Consider the following 14656-nt stretch of genomic DNA (forward strand, 5'->3'; position numbering starts at 1 on the left):
TATGGATCCAAGACATTCTGTTGGGTTACTAGTAAGAGAACCTGACAGATAACTCCTCATCTTTTTCCTGTAGATACTTGAATGAGACAAATGCATAAGAAACAGTTTGACAATAGCTAAAAGAAGGGCTTCCCTGATAGCTCAGCTGGTAAAGAATCTGCCTACAATGTTGGAGACCTGGGATCAATCCCTGGTTTGGGAAGATCCCCTGAAAAAGGGAACCACTACCCATTCCAGTATTCTGACCTAGAGTGTATAGTCCATGGGGTTGCAAAGAGCTGAACATGAGTGAGCGACTTTGATTTTCAAGAGAATGACAGTTATTTTTTTAAGTCTTAATTTTTTAATTGGAGGATAATTCCTTTATAAGGTTGTATAACTTTCTGCAGTTCAACAATATGATTCAGCCATAAGTATATGTATGTGCCCTCTGTCTGATCTGCCCTCCACCCCAATCCCATCCCACCCCTCTAGGTTGTCACAGAACACCAGACTGAGCTTCATATGTTATTTTTAACTAAATAACTAGAATCAGCTTATAGTGCATGGATATGTTTCACACATCTTCAATAAAAGGTGAGGAATAATGATATTTATCATTTTGCATATTTATCACAATGCATATCAATATGCATTATGCTAAATTCACTAGGCACTGTGCTGAGTTCACTGAGCATTGTGCTGAATATCTTATATTTGTTTCCAGTCTTTAATACAGCATATAATACAGTGTATATTCTTAATACTTCTTTAAGCAATAGGCCAAAGAAGCATAGAATCGTTGAGGAAAGAAGAAAAAAAAACTTGTGTAAGATTAAACATAAGTTAAGCTGTTTTAGGACAGCTGAGGAAGAGATGAAAAATAAAGCTTGCATGCCTTTGCTGAAGCTGTTTCATCTTCCTGGAATGTTTCATCTTTATCGTTATCTTTGCAAACTACTATTCCTCTGTCAATACCCCAGGTCTCCCCTGAATGCTTCCCCCCAATGATTAACTACCCCGTTCAAATACAATTTGTCCCTGCATTGTGCTCTGAATTCTGCACTCTCTGCCGTAGCACAGTTACTTTCTGTCATTCCATACTGCGATGCAGACACTGTGAAGGCATGAAGTATAAAATTTAATTTTGTTACTGAGACAGGGCACATTAGTGACAAATGTTTGTTGAGTGAATGAAGGCTCTTGGATGACTTACACGTATGTAATGGTCCTTTAAAAATATGTCTGTTTTGTCTGTTGGAGAAAAGTGGGAGAAACATTCCAAACAGAGGGATCATGGTTACACTTGAGGAAAACCACATTTGTTTATGTGGCAAGCAACATGTCAGCTGATAAAACACATTTGTGGAAGTTCAAATTTGATCCATAGAATGGAACTTACCTATAGGACACCATGGATACATATGCTATATTAAGACAGAAACAGATATTATAGAAAGGAGGTGAACACATATGTTGACACTGGTTCTCTTCACTTCCAGACATTCCAATTTAGCTCTCTTTTGTGAGAAGTAACCACTATCACTGGTTTAATATCAATCAACTAAAAATATTTGCTGAACATCTATTGTTGTTGTTTGAATTGCGCCCAAAGTAGATACTGAGACAAAGATGTGAGTGCAAGTAGCTCACTTGGGGGTGGGGAGAAATTCTGGGAGGTACATATGAGGAAGCGGGAAAGAAGGCAGGAACGAAAGAAAAACCCATGAGTTTGGGTTAATAATGTGGTTACCACCTGGGTAACTGGGGAATGAATCTGAGGCGTACCTGAGGCTGGGGGCTATTCTCAGCCATGATTATATGTCTAGAAAATCCCACAGAATCACCTGAATATTATTGTTAACAGTGAAGTTGGCTGACTTAGAAAACTGATAAATTTCTTATGCACTTAGCAAGATTTCTTCATAAAATCTAATGGGAAACATATATTTACAGTTCTCAACAATACATATAAAACATATGTAAACAAATCTGTCGAATAATATACCTTACCCGGTATTGAAAGAATGTATTAACATTCCCTGAAGGCCAAAAAATAATATTTGAATAAACATCAGAACAAAAAAATATACAACTAAAGCTGGGTTTTTGAGTAAAGACAAATGTGATACAAATGCATTCAATAAGAATATATCTCTGTTTGTAAAAATAGGTTTTCAATGGGATTGGGAAAGATTAATAATAGGAAACTCACTTCTGAACACATTCGTTTATGTTATTTAAATTTTTAACTAAAGGAGATGTTTGTATATAAGTGACATAAAATCCTTAGCAAAGAATAAATGTACTTTAGATAAAATTCACAGTTCTCTCTATAGATTCATTTCCATAAGTTTTCTATGTTTATGTTTAAGCTCCTACTTATTATACACTGAAGATGAAAACTACATTTCAGTCAGTCTTTCTGACTCTCAGATTAACTGTTGTGAGTTACAAATAGCTTTTCAGGACTGTTTGAGTCCCCTAGCAAGCAGACCCAGATATAAAAATTAGCGAACAGGATGTTTATTGAGAAGTGTTCTTGAGATTAGCACTTCTAGAAGGAAAGGGAAGGGACATGAGCAGAAATGTCGCTGGTAAGGTCCCTTTTTTTGCCTTGAACATAAAACCACAGTCTCCAGGAATACCTAGGGACTGTTATCAGGTCTGTTCCGTTGCTTTATATCACCTCCCTGGCACTGAAGGTAGCCCCTCTATAAGGCAGAGTAAACTGAATATTCTGAATAATAATAATAAATCAAATGTACTGAAACTCTGGCTACTTGAATAAAGCAGAACTCCACTGTATATGTAGGGGCTTCCATGATAGCTCAGAAGATAAAAATCTGCCCGTGATGCAGGAGACCTGGGTTTGATCCCTGGGGCAGAAAGGTCCCCTGGAGAATGGAATGGCAATCCACTCCAGTATTACAACAGACTAGTTCCAAATAGGAAGAGGAGTCCGTCAAGGCTGTATATTGTCACCCTGCTTATTTAACTTATATGCAGAGTACATCATGAGAAATGCTGGGCTGGATGAAGCACAACCTGAAATCAAGATTTCTGGGAGAAATATCAATAACCTCAGATATACAGATGACTCCACCCTTATGGCAGAAAGTGAAGAAGAGCTAAAGAGCCTCTTGATGAAAGTAAAAGTGGAGAATGAAAGAGTTGGCTTAAAACTCAACATTCAGAAAACTAAGGTCATAGCATCCAGTCCTTTCACTTCATGGCAAATAGATGGGGAAACAGTGGAAACAGTGGCTGACTTTATTATGGGGGGCTCCAAAAATCACTGCAGATGGTGATTTCAGCCATGAAATTAAAAGACGCTTACTCCTTGGAAGGATAGTTATGACCAACTTAGACAGCATATTAAAAAGCAGAAAATTACTTTCTCAACAAAGGTGCACCTAGTCAAAGCTATGGTTTTTCCAGTAGTCATGTATGGATGTGAGAGTTGGACTATAAAGAAAGCTGAGCGCCAAAGAATTGATGTTTCTGAACTGTGGTGTTGGAGAAGGCTTTTGAGAGTCCCTCGGACTGCAAGGAGGTCCAAGCAGTCCATCCTAAAGGAAATCATTCCTGAATATTCATAGGAAGGACTGACTTTGAAGTTGAAATTCCAATCCTTTGGCCACCTGATGCAAAGAGCTGACTGACTCATTTGAAAAGACACTGATGCTGAGAAAGATTGAGGGTGGGAGGAGAAGGGGACGACAGAGAATGAGATGGTTGGATGGCATCACCAACTCAATGGACATGAGTTTGAGTAAACTCTGGGAGTTGGTGATGGGTAGGGAGGCGTGGTGTGCTGCAGTCCATGGTGTCACAAAGATTCGGACACGACTGAGCAACTGAACTGAACTGAACTGAACTGAAGTTTGATTAATTTCTGCTCCTTGGCAGGTGCAGGCAAAATACAATTACTTTGGATCAAAATGTAAATACTTAAAACAAAGAAAGAGAGTAACAATCAGATTAAATTTTCAGTGCCAGTAGGAGGACATTTATTTAGGTTCATGGAAATAACAAGACATATGAAAATCACCAAAACAACATGTCAGAGAGATAAATTCAGTGGACTCACAAGTGATTTAGACAAGTTCCTTAAGCATGAAAAATAGATGTGCTGAAGAAAAAGGGAGGAGTGTTGGGAGAATATAATTTCCTGGGAGATTCTGAGTGATTACATTTAGAAGTGGGGGAGTTTGGAGAGAAGTTAGAACATGGGCTCAGTATGCCTGGTGTTTGCTTATGAAATTCAAGGGACCAGTTCTCTTGAACCCTCCACAAGTTAAAAAGAAGCTCTGCAACTGTGGAGAGGGAGAAAATGAGAAAGCAGTGTGTTCAAAGCAGAGATTCAGCAGCAAGAGGAGGGACAGCACACGGGGCGGGGGCAGGTGGAGATGACACAGGTGGGCCGATAGCAAGAGGTGTGACAGGAGACCCGGCCACACACTGGGCGCAGGCAGCAGCTCGGGCGGCAGCAGCTGGAGATGCGGGAGCAGGTGGGCTGGCAGCACACAGACTGGCAACAGCGGGGCCTGCAGCAGCTGGAGATGCAGCAGGTAGGCCTGCAGCAGCTGGAACCACAGCTGGACCCACAGCAGGAGGGGCGGCAGCAGCTAGAGATGCAGCAGGTGGGGCGAGAGCAGGTGGGCTGGCAGCACACAGACTGGCAACAGCGGGGCCTGCAGCAGCTGGAGATGCAGCAGGTAGGCCTGCAGCAGCTGGAACCACAGCTGGACCCACAGCAGGAGGGGCGGTAGCAGCTAGAGATGCAGCAGGTGGGGCGAGAGCAGGTGGGCTGGCAGCACTGGGGCCTGCAGCAGCTGGAGATGCAGCAAGTAGGCCTGCAGCAGCTGGAAACACAGCAGGAGGGGCGGTAGCAGCTAGAGATGCAACAGGTGGAGCGAGGGCATGTGGGCTGGCAGCAGACCGGCCGGCAGCAGCTGGACACACCACAGCTGGGGCGGCAGCAGGTGGTCCTGCAGCAGGTGGTCTGGCAGCAGCTGGGCTGGCAGCAGGTCTCCTGGCAGAGACTTAGGCCACAGCTCTGGTCAGAGCAGACGGATCCACAACAGGAGCTGACCATGGTGTCAGAGGGTGGAGGTTCTGTTGTTAATAGGCGAGTGAGGTTCTTGAGTATGATCTCTCCTTGCCATCTGTCACTTTTATACCCTGCTGAGGACTACTTTGAGCATGTGCAGGATTATTGTTGTTGTTTTTATCTCAATAGAAAATCAGTTAGTTTTAGCAAATTATATAATTGTGTTTATCTGGTAAATATTCCTATATTTAGAAATGGCACATTTCCTTTTCCTCTTATATTCTGAGCTATCTAATTTGGTTAAAGCCAAGTAAATCAGCACCCATATTTCTTCCCTTATCTGATGTATCCTTCAAGTAGACTCATTATAAGACATTGCTTTGCTGGATTTTACAAGTTTTTATTTATGTATTTAACTCCAGGATAATATGTTGAGAGTGGATTTTATGGGGACTAAATCTCCTCTGTTGTCAAAGAGGTTAAGAGCAATCATATGAAAGGCTGGTAGGAAAATAGGATTAAAGACCCATGTTAGATTAGAGAGAGAACCACTCGTGTACAATGAAGAATACTCTGATTCCTTTGGACTACCGGATGTTCATTAAGGTGTAAAAGATCCCAAAGGAAGTGCCCATTTTCTTTACTGTGCTGTGTGTGCTAAGTCGCTTCAGTCATGTCTGACTCTTTGAGACCTTATGGACTTTAGCCTGCCAGGCTCCTCTGTCCATGAGATTCTCTAGGTAAGAATACTGGAGTGGGTTGCCCTGCCCTCCTCCAGGGTATCGTCCCGATCCAGGAATTGAACCCATGTTTATTACATCTCCTGCACTGGCAAGCATGTTCTTTGCCACTGGTGCCACCAGGTGTTTTCTTTATTGGTTCTGTCTATAAAATGTTTTCTTTATTGGATCTATTCAATTTGAAAGAGTTATACTGCAGTGATTCACTACTTCTAAATAGTGAAAACACCTTGGCATGATGGGTCCTTTTTAACATTATTAAATTATTATTGACATGTTCTTCAGAGATGACATAATTTTTTTTATCTATATTTTAGTAGGCCAACATACCCAATGGAATACGTATAACTGAGTATTATTGAAATATATTTTCTTGTATTATGAGTTATTGTCTCTTAGCAAGATATATTTGAGATTTTTCCTTGATATATATGAAAGATTAAGGGATTAAGTCTTAATTTCTGTCCCACAGGCACTTGAATAATACAAATAAGACACACACATGAGGTTTGCAGCTATTTAGAGTGTGATTACAAAATACCAATTATATATTTAAATCCATATACTTTTTATAAAATATAACACTAATAGTTACTATTTTTGAGTGCCTACTGCGTGTTAGGAATTTTGAGTCTTCTATAATTGTTATCTTGTTTACACTTCACAAGGACTCTGTGAGGTAAACACAATTTTCTTAATTCTTCTGGCATGAAGTAATTATGACTCAGATAGACTGAAGTCACACAGTAAGCAGGGAAGGTGGTTCTCCCATAGAATGTTCAAAGAAGTTATGAATATTATACTCCTAAGTCATTTTCTTGCTGTCTCTTTTGTGTAAATATGCTTTCTCCCTTGTCAACTCAGCAAACTCTTGCTTGTACTTAAATGTCCAGCCAAGACACAAAATCATCTCTAATGTCTTTCTTGGTTTCTACCACATTCAAAATGAGTCCTTCCCTCCTTTTGTTTTAAGATATGCCTGTTATCTAGAGTATCACACTTGATTGTAACTGGTTTGTATGTCTATGTCCAGTCCTTCTGTTTGCCCCTATGAGGTCAGGCAGTGTCTTTATTCAGTTTTATAGATGTGATACCCAGCAATTGCCCTGAGTGAATGTTAGTTGAATGACCATGGGATTTATTGAAAACACATGGCATTTACTTATCCTTTAACATGCTACAGATGATCTAGATGGATGGAGAAGAGCAGAGCAGACAATGGGGACATTATTGAATGAGGGCATAGGTTGACTTTTGATAAAGTAAATGACTTGTCCAGATGGTAAGTGTAGGAAAGTAGAGAAAAAGTAATGTTCACTGATAGAATGAGAGAATTTAAAGATAATCTTGAATTTATACAAAGGAAAGTATATAGCATCATACAGTTGGGAGAAAGTTGTGAATCAATATCTCAGCTTTGTAAATATTACTTAACTAGAGGTGAGTGGAGTGAGAGGAAGTGGAAAGACAGGTGTTGGTTGAAGTCTAGGGGTGAGAGGTGAATGCCTTTCTAGGTTGGTTATAGTGAGTGTGGTAAGGAAGATATTTATGCAATAGATGTTTCTGAGAGAGTCAACTAGGACCACTTACAAGATGGGAATGGAAGTGCTAGAAGATCTCATCATTAAAGAGGACCCAGTTTAATAATTTTCAATTGCTGATTACACATATATATGGATTTAGAAAGATGGTAATGATAACCCTATATGCAAAACAGAAAAAGAGACTCAGATGTATAGAACAGACTTGTGGACTCTGGGAGAAGGCGAGGGTGGGATGTTTCAAGAGAACAGCATTGAAACATGTATATTATCTAGGGTGAAACAGATCACCGGCCCAGGTTGGGTGCGTGAGACAAGTGCTCGGGCCTGGTGCACTGGGAAGACCCAGAGGGATCGGGTGGAGAGGGAGGTGGGAGCGGGGATCGGGATGGGGAATACATGTAAATCCATGGCTGATTCATGTCAATGTATGACAAAAACCACTACAGTATTGTAAAGTAATTAGCCTCCAACTAATAAAAATAAATGGAAAAAAAAAAAGAAGTTGACAACAACCAACTGAGAGCAATCATTGAAGCTGATCCCCTTACAACTACACAAGAAATTGCCAAGGAACTCAACATTAACCATTCTACGGTCATTTGGCATTTGAAACAAATTGTAAAGATGAAAAAACTCCTTAAGTGGGTACCTCATGAGCTGACTGAAAATAAAAAAAATCATTTTGTCTTCTCTTACTGTACATAACAACAATGAACATTCCCAATCAGATTGTGACGTGTGATGAAAAATGGACTTTATATGACAATCACTGATGACAAGCTCAGTGGTTGGACTGAGAAGTTCCAAAGCACTTCCCAAAGCAAAATTTGCAACCAAAAAAGGTCATGGTCACTCTTTGGTGGTCTGCTGCCCAACTGATCCACTACATTTTTCTGAATCCTGGCAAAACCATTACATCTGAGAAGTATACTCAGTAAATCAATAAGATACACTGCAAACTACAATGCCTACAGCCAGTATTGGTTAACAGAAAGGGCCCAATTCTCCAAGACAATTCCTGACTGCACATCACACAACCAACACTTTAAAAGATGGACAAATTGAACTATGAGGTTTTGTCTCATCTGCCATATTCATCTGATCTCTAGCCAACCAACTATCACTTCAAGCGTCTCAACAACTTTTTGCAGGGAAAATGCTTCCACAACTGCCAGAAGGCAGAAAATGCTTTCCAAGAATTCATTGAACCCTGAAGCATGGATTTTTATGCTACAGGAATAAACAGACTTATTTTTCATTGGCAAAAATGAGTTGATTGTAATGGTTTCTAATAAAGATGCATTTGAGCCTAGTTATAATGATTTAAAATTCACAGAAACTGTAATTACTTTTGAACCAACCTAATATTCGGTGGCAAAAAGTGATAAGGAGAATCTGTGTATGCTACTATGAAGTAATGTCTAGGATATATTGCTAAGATATGGTCAAACCAATGGATAAAGTATCTGTAGTGTTCTACAATATTTCTAAAATTGCTAAAAGAAAGCAAATATAGAAAACATTTGCTTCCATTATTTTATAAAATAATGGAAGAATAAAGAAAGAGGAGATGAGAAAACAAGAAAGAAGGACTTACACTTCCAGCTAAGAGGGAGTAATGGGGATTGACTTGGCAATCGAGGCAGAACACTGGTGCCTTAGAGAGGGGAAACAACTAAGGCGATCCTAGGACTGCCCCAGTTTATTTCTTGAAGAGAGTTTCTGGGATGCAGCTCCAAGAGGGAGAATCAGGTAGAGCCTAGTAATTGTGCTGACTTGAGATGGAGCTGGGATGAAGGAGGAAAGAGAGCTAGAATTTGCAGGGCAGGATACTAGAGAGGAGAGAGCTGCATAGAGAACCCCAGAGATCTGCAGAAAGTCCACCTGGAGTGTTGAGCTAATTACTGATCAGTGCATGCATGTGAAGAAACTAGTCAAGGGCAGAGAACCCCACCCCTAGTCATCCCAGCAAAATGCAGAGGGAGCAATCCTTAGAGCTGACACTGGGCCAAAAATAGTCTGTGTTTTCATGAGTCAATGAAGAGCCTCATAAATTATGGTTAGAATACTGTGAAAGGTATTGCCTCAAGAGTGGGGCAAATTTAAAAGCTGCTCTGGTACTATTTCACACAGCTTACAAGTAAGTCTTGAGAGGATCAAACTGTTAAATAACTTAATTTCATCCCAGAACAATCAATTAATTGGACTCCATCAAAATGAAATTTCTTTTCTCTTCAAAGGATACTGTTTGGGCAATAAAAGGGTAAGCCACATACTTGGAGAAAATACAGAACATAATCTAACAAATAATTTGTTTATAGAATATATAAAGAACTTGAACTTTTACCATTCAATAATAAGAAAATGAATAGCCCTCTACCTCCAAACGGACAAAAGATTTGAAATTCACCAATGAAAATACACAGAAGGCAAAGAAACCCAGGAAAAGATGTTCAACAACATTAACCATTAGGAAAAGTGAAGTCTCTCAGTTGTATCCGACTCTTTGCGACCCCGTGGACTGTAACCCACCAGGCTCCTCCATCCATGGGATTCTCCAGGCAAGAATACTGGAGTCGGTTGCCATTTCCTTCTCCATTAGGAAAATAGAAGTTAAAATCACAATAATACTATACACACTCTGCGTACTGACTCACTTCAGTTATGTTCAATTGTTTGTAACCCTGTGGACTGTAGCCCACCAGGTTCCTCTGTCCATGGAATTTACCAGGTGAGAATACTGGAGTGGGTTGCCATGCCCTCCTCCAGGGGATCTTCGCGACCCAGGCATTGAACCCTCTTCTCTTCTGTCTCCTGCATTGACAGGTGGACTCTATACCACTAGTGCCATCTGGGAAGCCCACACACACCTACAATGGTTAAAATTAACAAGACTGACCTTAGCAAACATTGATGTTAATGTGAAGTTATTGAAGCTGTTCTACAACAAAGGGACATAAAATGGCACAATCACTTTGTGAAACAGTTTTATGCTTTCTTAAAGAGTTAAAGATACACCTACAGTATGATCTAACCCTTCCACTTCAAAGTATTTACCCAAGAGAAATTTAAAGTATAGATCTGTACAAAGACTTGTTCACAAACGTTCATGGTGACTTTATTTGCGATAGAAAAAATAATCTAGAAATAACCCAAGTGTCCATCAATAAGTGAGTGGGTAAAAAAATGTCTCAAGTCCACATTTCTCAGCAATAAAGAGAAATGAACTAGTAATACAGACAACCACATGAATCTCAGTCTAATTGGGCTAAGTGAACAGCCCAGCAAGATAGAGTACACAGTGAAGAATTCTATTTATATGAAATTCCAGAAAATGCAAATAAATTTATAGTGACCAGAATGGCAGTTGCCCTTGGGCAGGGGATGGGAGAGAAGTACAAAAGGGGGTGATGGGTGTGCTTTATCTTGATGGTAGTGTTGATTTCCTGAATATGCACATATAAAACATCAAATTGTATATTTTAAGTATATGTAGGTTTTGTATGTCAATTGTATGTTAACAAGGATGAAAGAAGTAATGGCAGTATTACTCATAATTTTTAAAAATCTTGACCATAAAGGGTGGAGAGAATAGGATAGAGAAGACAAATGATAAAAGCTAAACCTCGTTGAATATACCCTGTTCCGTAGCTTTGACTTTGACCCTATGCAAATATTTTGCAAAATTACAAAAAATTTTTTTTCAAAAATTTCTCAAAATTGTTAAAATAACAACAGCAACAAAGGAACCTAACTATATATCGAGGTATAACTTCAGAGACAGGAACAGTTCCAAGATTGTTTTAAAAGCTAAAAAGCAATCTTGAATTTATTTTCAGTAACTATATTTTTTTTTAATGTTGGTGATATTATTCTGCACTGGTATGCAAACATTGAGGAATAAACAAAATGAGTTATTACACTTGTGACACTGAGAACTGGTATTTGAGGCATTGGTAGAAATGAGATTTGTAGGTAAGGTATCTGAAGTTAAGTAAAAACCCCGTAGTTCTCAGTAGAAACTCATGACATGGTCTGCCCTTTATATGTATGTCTTCTAGTTGTAAACATTGAAAAGGCTGATAGAAAATGCTTTAGGAGTAATGAGCATTCTCATATTTCAATTTGTGGTCTCAAATAGTGTTTCCCTCTGAAAGAAATAGGGACTCCTTGGAGAAAGGAGTGATTTAGAAGTCTGGGAAAAGAAATATACAAATGAGTCTGGAATATCTTTTTATATTAAAAAGCAAGGAAGTCCTTGAGGACTACCAGCTTCATTCACAAAAACCCCAAGGCCAATTTGAAGTTGCTTATTTGAACATCACTTGGCATGTGAACTGGAATGGATTGATACACTGTGAAGTATATGGAAATCCGTAAGTTCCTATTGATGGGAATTTTGAAAAACTCTTTGGTTGCTTTTGAAGGAGGTACCCTGGTAAATAAAGAGAAAGACTCAAGCATTTATTTTGTCTTTTGTGCAGATATTTTTTCTCAAGATAACCAAACACTGATGAGGGGAATTTTCTCTTTATGGAATTATTCTAGGTAATACATGGCAGAGGAATAATAGAACTGCAAAATGATGTTTTTGCTGTGGCAAATGAAGCAGGGATTCTAGGCAATAATCACCCACAGCATCTAATATCACAACCAGACAATATGTGCTTCTTGATGGATAAAGAACACTGCTAACTATGAAGCAGTTGGAGTCCTGCAGATCTTTTGGGAATGTAGTCTCTCATTAGCAAGTTCAAACATTTTCTGGGCAAAGCATGTTGTAACAACCCTATTCATACTGTTTATGGGGTTCTCAAGGCAAGAATACTGAAGAGGTTTGCCATTCCCTTCTCCAGTGGACCACGTTCTGTCAGACCTCTCCACCATGACCCGTCCATCTTGGGTGGCCCCACATGACATGGCTTAGTTTCACTGAGTTAGACAAGGCTGTGGTCCATGTGATCAGATTGGCTAGTTTTCTGTGATTGTGATTTCATTCTGTCTGCCCTCTGTCTGCTTATTTAACTTAAATGCAGAGTACATCATGAGAAACACTGGGCTGGAAGAAGCACGGGCTGGAAGAAGCACAACCTGGAATCGAGATTGCCATGAGAAATATCAATAACCTCAGATATGCAGATGACACCACCCGTATGGCAGAAAGTGAAGAAGAACTAAAGAGCCTCTTGATGAAAGTGAAAGAGGAGAGTGAAAAAGTTGGCTTAAAGCTCAGCATTCAGAAAATTAAGATCATGGCATCTGGTCCCATTACTTCATGGCAAATAGATGGAAAGACAGTGGAAACAGTGGCTGACTTTGTTTTTCTGGGCTCCAAAATCACTGTAGATGGTGATTGCAGCCATGAAATTGAAAGACACTTACTCCTTGGAAGGAAGATTATGACCAAATTAGACAGCATATTAAAAAGCAGAGGCATTACTTTGTCAACAAAAGTCCATCTAGTCAAGGCTATGGTTTTTCCAGTGGTCATGTATGGATGTGAGAGTTGGACTGTGTAGAAAGCTGAGCACAGAAGAATTGATGCTTTTGAACTGAGGTGTTGGAGAAGACTCTTGAGAGTCCCTTGGACTGCAAGGAGATCGAACCAGTCCATCCTAAAGGAGATCAGTCCTGGGTGTTCACTGGAAGGGCTGATGTTGAAGCTGAAACTCCAATATTTTGGCCACCTGATATGAAGAGCTGACTCACTTGAAAAGACCCTGATTCTGGGAAAGATTGATGACAGGAGGAGAGGGGGATAACAGAGGATAAGATGGTTGGATGGCATCACCGACTCAATGGACATGAGTTTGTGTAAACTCTGGGAGTTGGTGATGGACAGGGAGGCCTGGCATGCTGTAGTTCATGGGGTCACAAAGAGTTGGACACGACTGAGCGACTGAAATGAACTGAACTGAACTGAACTCTAGTCATTGGTCTGCAACAAAGAAAGGTGGGAGAAGATAGTGAGGGAGCTTGTGCTATATTTCAAGACTGAAGCTTCTGAATCATCTTCAAGAATGGAGGTAACTAAATATTGGCAGAAAAATGAACACTTCTGCAAGCCCAGAGGGATTAGGGAAGTTTGGGAACTCTGGATCTTCAAGAGTTCATCAACCCAGATGCCCCCATCCTACATCTCAGGGTCCCATTCTCCCCCACTTAGGGCTCCAATGTTGGCATGGCAGAACTGCCAAGGGGGAGAGAGCAGCCACGTATGGAGTTCCTCGACTCTTAGGATTGAGTTGTACTACTGTAGGCAAGAATCCCTTAGAACAAATGGAGTAGCCATCTTAGTCAACAAAATGCAGTACTTGGATGCAATCTCAAAAACGACAGAATGATCTCTGTTCATTTCCAAGGCAAACCATTCAATATCACAGTAATCCAACACTATGCCCTGGCTAGCAATGCTGAAGAAGCTGAAGTTGAACGGTTCTATGAAGACCTACAAGACCTTCTAGAAATAGCATCCCCCCAAAATGTCCATTTCGTTATAGGGGATTGGAGTGCAAAGGTAGGAAGTCAAGAAACACCTGGAGTAACAGGCAAATTTGGCCTTGGAGCACAAAACAAAGCAGGTCTGAGGCTAATGGAGTTTTGCCAAGAGAATGCACTGGTCATAGCAAACACCCTCTTCCAACAACACAACAGCAGACTCTACATATGGACATCACCAGATGGCCGATGCCAAAATCAGATTGATTATATTCTATGCAGCTGAAGATGGAGAAGCTCTATACAGACAGCAAAAACAAGACTGGGAGCTGACTGTGGCTCAGATCATGAACTCCTTATTGCCAAATTCAGACTTACAGTGAAGAAAGTAGGGAAAGCCACTAGACCATTCAGTTCAGTTCAGTTGCTCAGTCGTGTCAGACTCTTAGTGACCCCATGAACCGCAGCACGCCAGGCCTCCATGTCCATCACCAACTCCCGGAGTCCACCCAAACCCATGTCCATTGAGTCGGTGATGCCATCCAACCATCTTATCCTCTGTCATCCCCTTCTCCTCCTGCCCTCAATCTTTCCCAGAATCAGGGTCTTTTCCAATGAGTCAGCTCTTCATATCAGGTGGCCAATGGATTGAAGTTTCAGCTTCAACATCAGTCCTTCCAGTGAACAACCAGGACTGATCTCCTTTAGGATGGACTGGTTCGATCTCCTTGCAGTCCAAGGGACTCTCAAGAGTCTTCTCCAACACCTCAGTTCAAAAGCATCAATTCTTCTGCGCTCAGCTTTCTTTATAGTCCAACTCTCATATCCATACATGACCATTGGAAAAACCATAGCCTTGGCTAGGCAGACCTTTGTTGACAAAGTAATGCCTCTGCTTT

General features: G+C 40.4%; 1 protein-coding gene across 1 annotated transcript; it reads right to left on the minus strand.

Moving 5' to 3' along the window:
• Positions 1 to 3963: 3963 nt before the first annotated feature.
• Positions 3964 to 5117, minus strand: LOC139038963 (keratin-associated protein 4-11-like). Its single transcript, XM_070478429.1, has one exon. It carries the CDS (start codon positions 5078 to 5080, stop codon positions 4346 to 4348), a length of 735 nt encoding a protein of 244 aa, XP_070334530.1. The 5' UTR covers positions 5081 to 5117; the 3' UTR covers positions 3964 to 4345.
• Between the last annotated feature and the right edge of the window lie 9539 nt (positions 5118 to 14656).

The sequence above is a fragment of the Odocoileus virginianus genome, chromosome 17, assembly GCF_023699985.2.
Source record: "Odocoileus virginianus isolate 20LAN1187 ecotype Illinois chromosome 17, Ovbor_1.2, whole genome shotgun sequence".
Taxonomy (NCBI): Eukaryota; Metazoa; Chordata; class Mammalia; order Artiodactyla; family Cervidae; genus Odocoileus; species Odocoileus virginianus.

Excerpts from the sequence above, each read along its gene's own strand:
- LOC139038963 (XM_070478429.1), bottom strand. The coding sequence starts at position 5,080 with ATGGTCAGCTCCTGTTGTGGATCCGTCTGCTCTGACCAGAGCTGTGGC.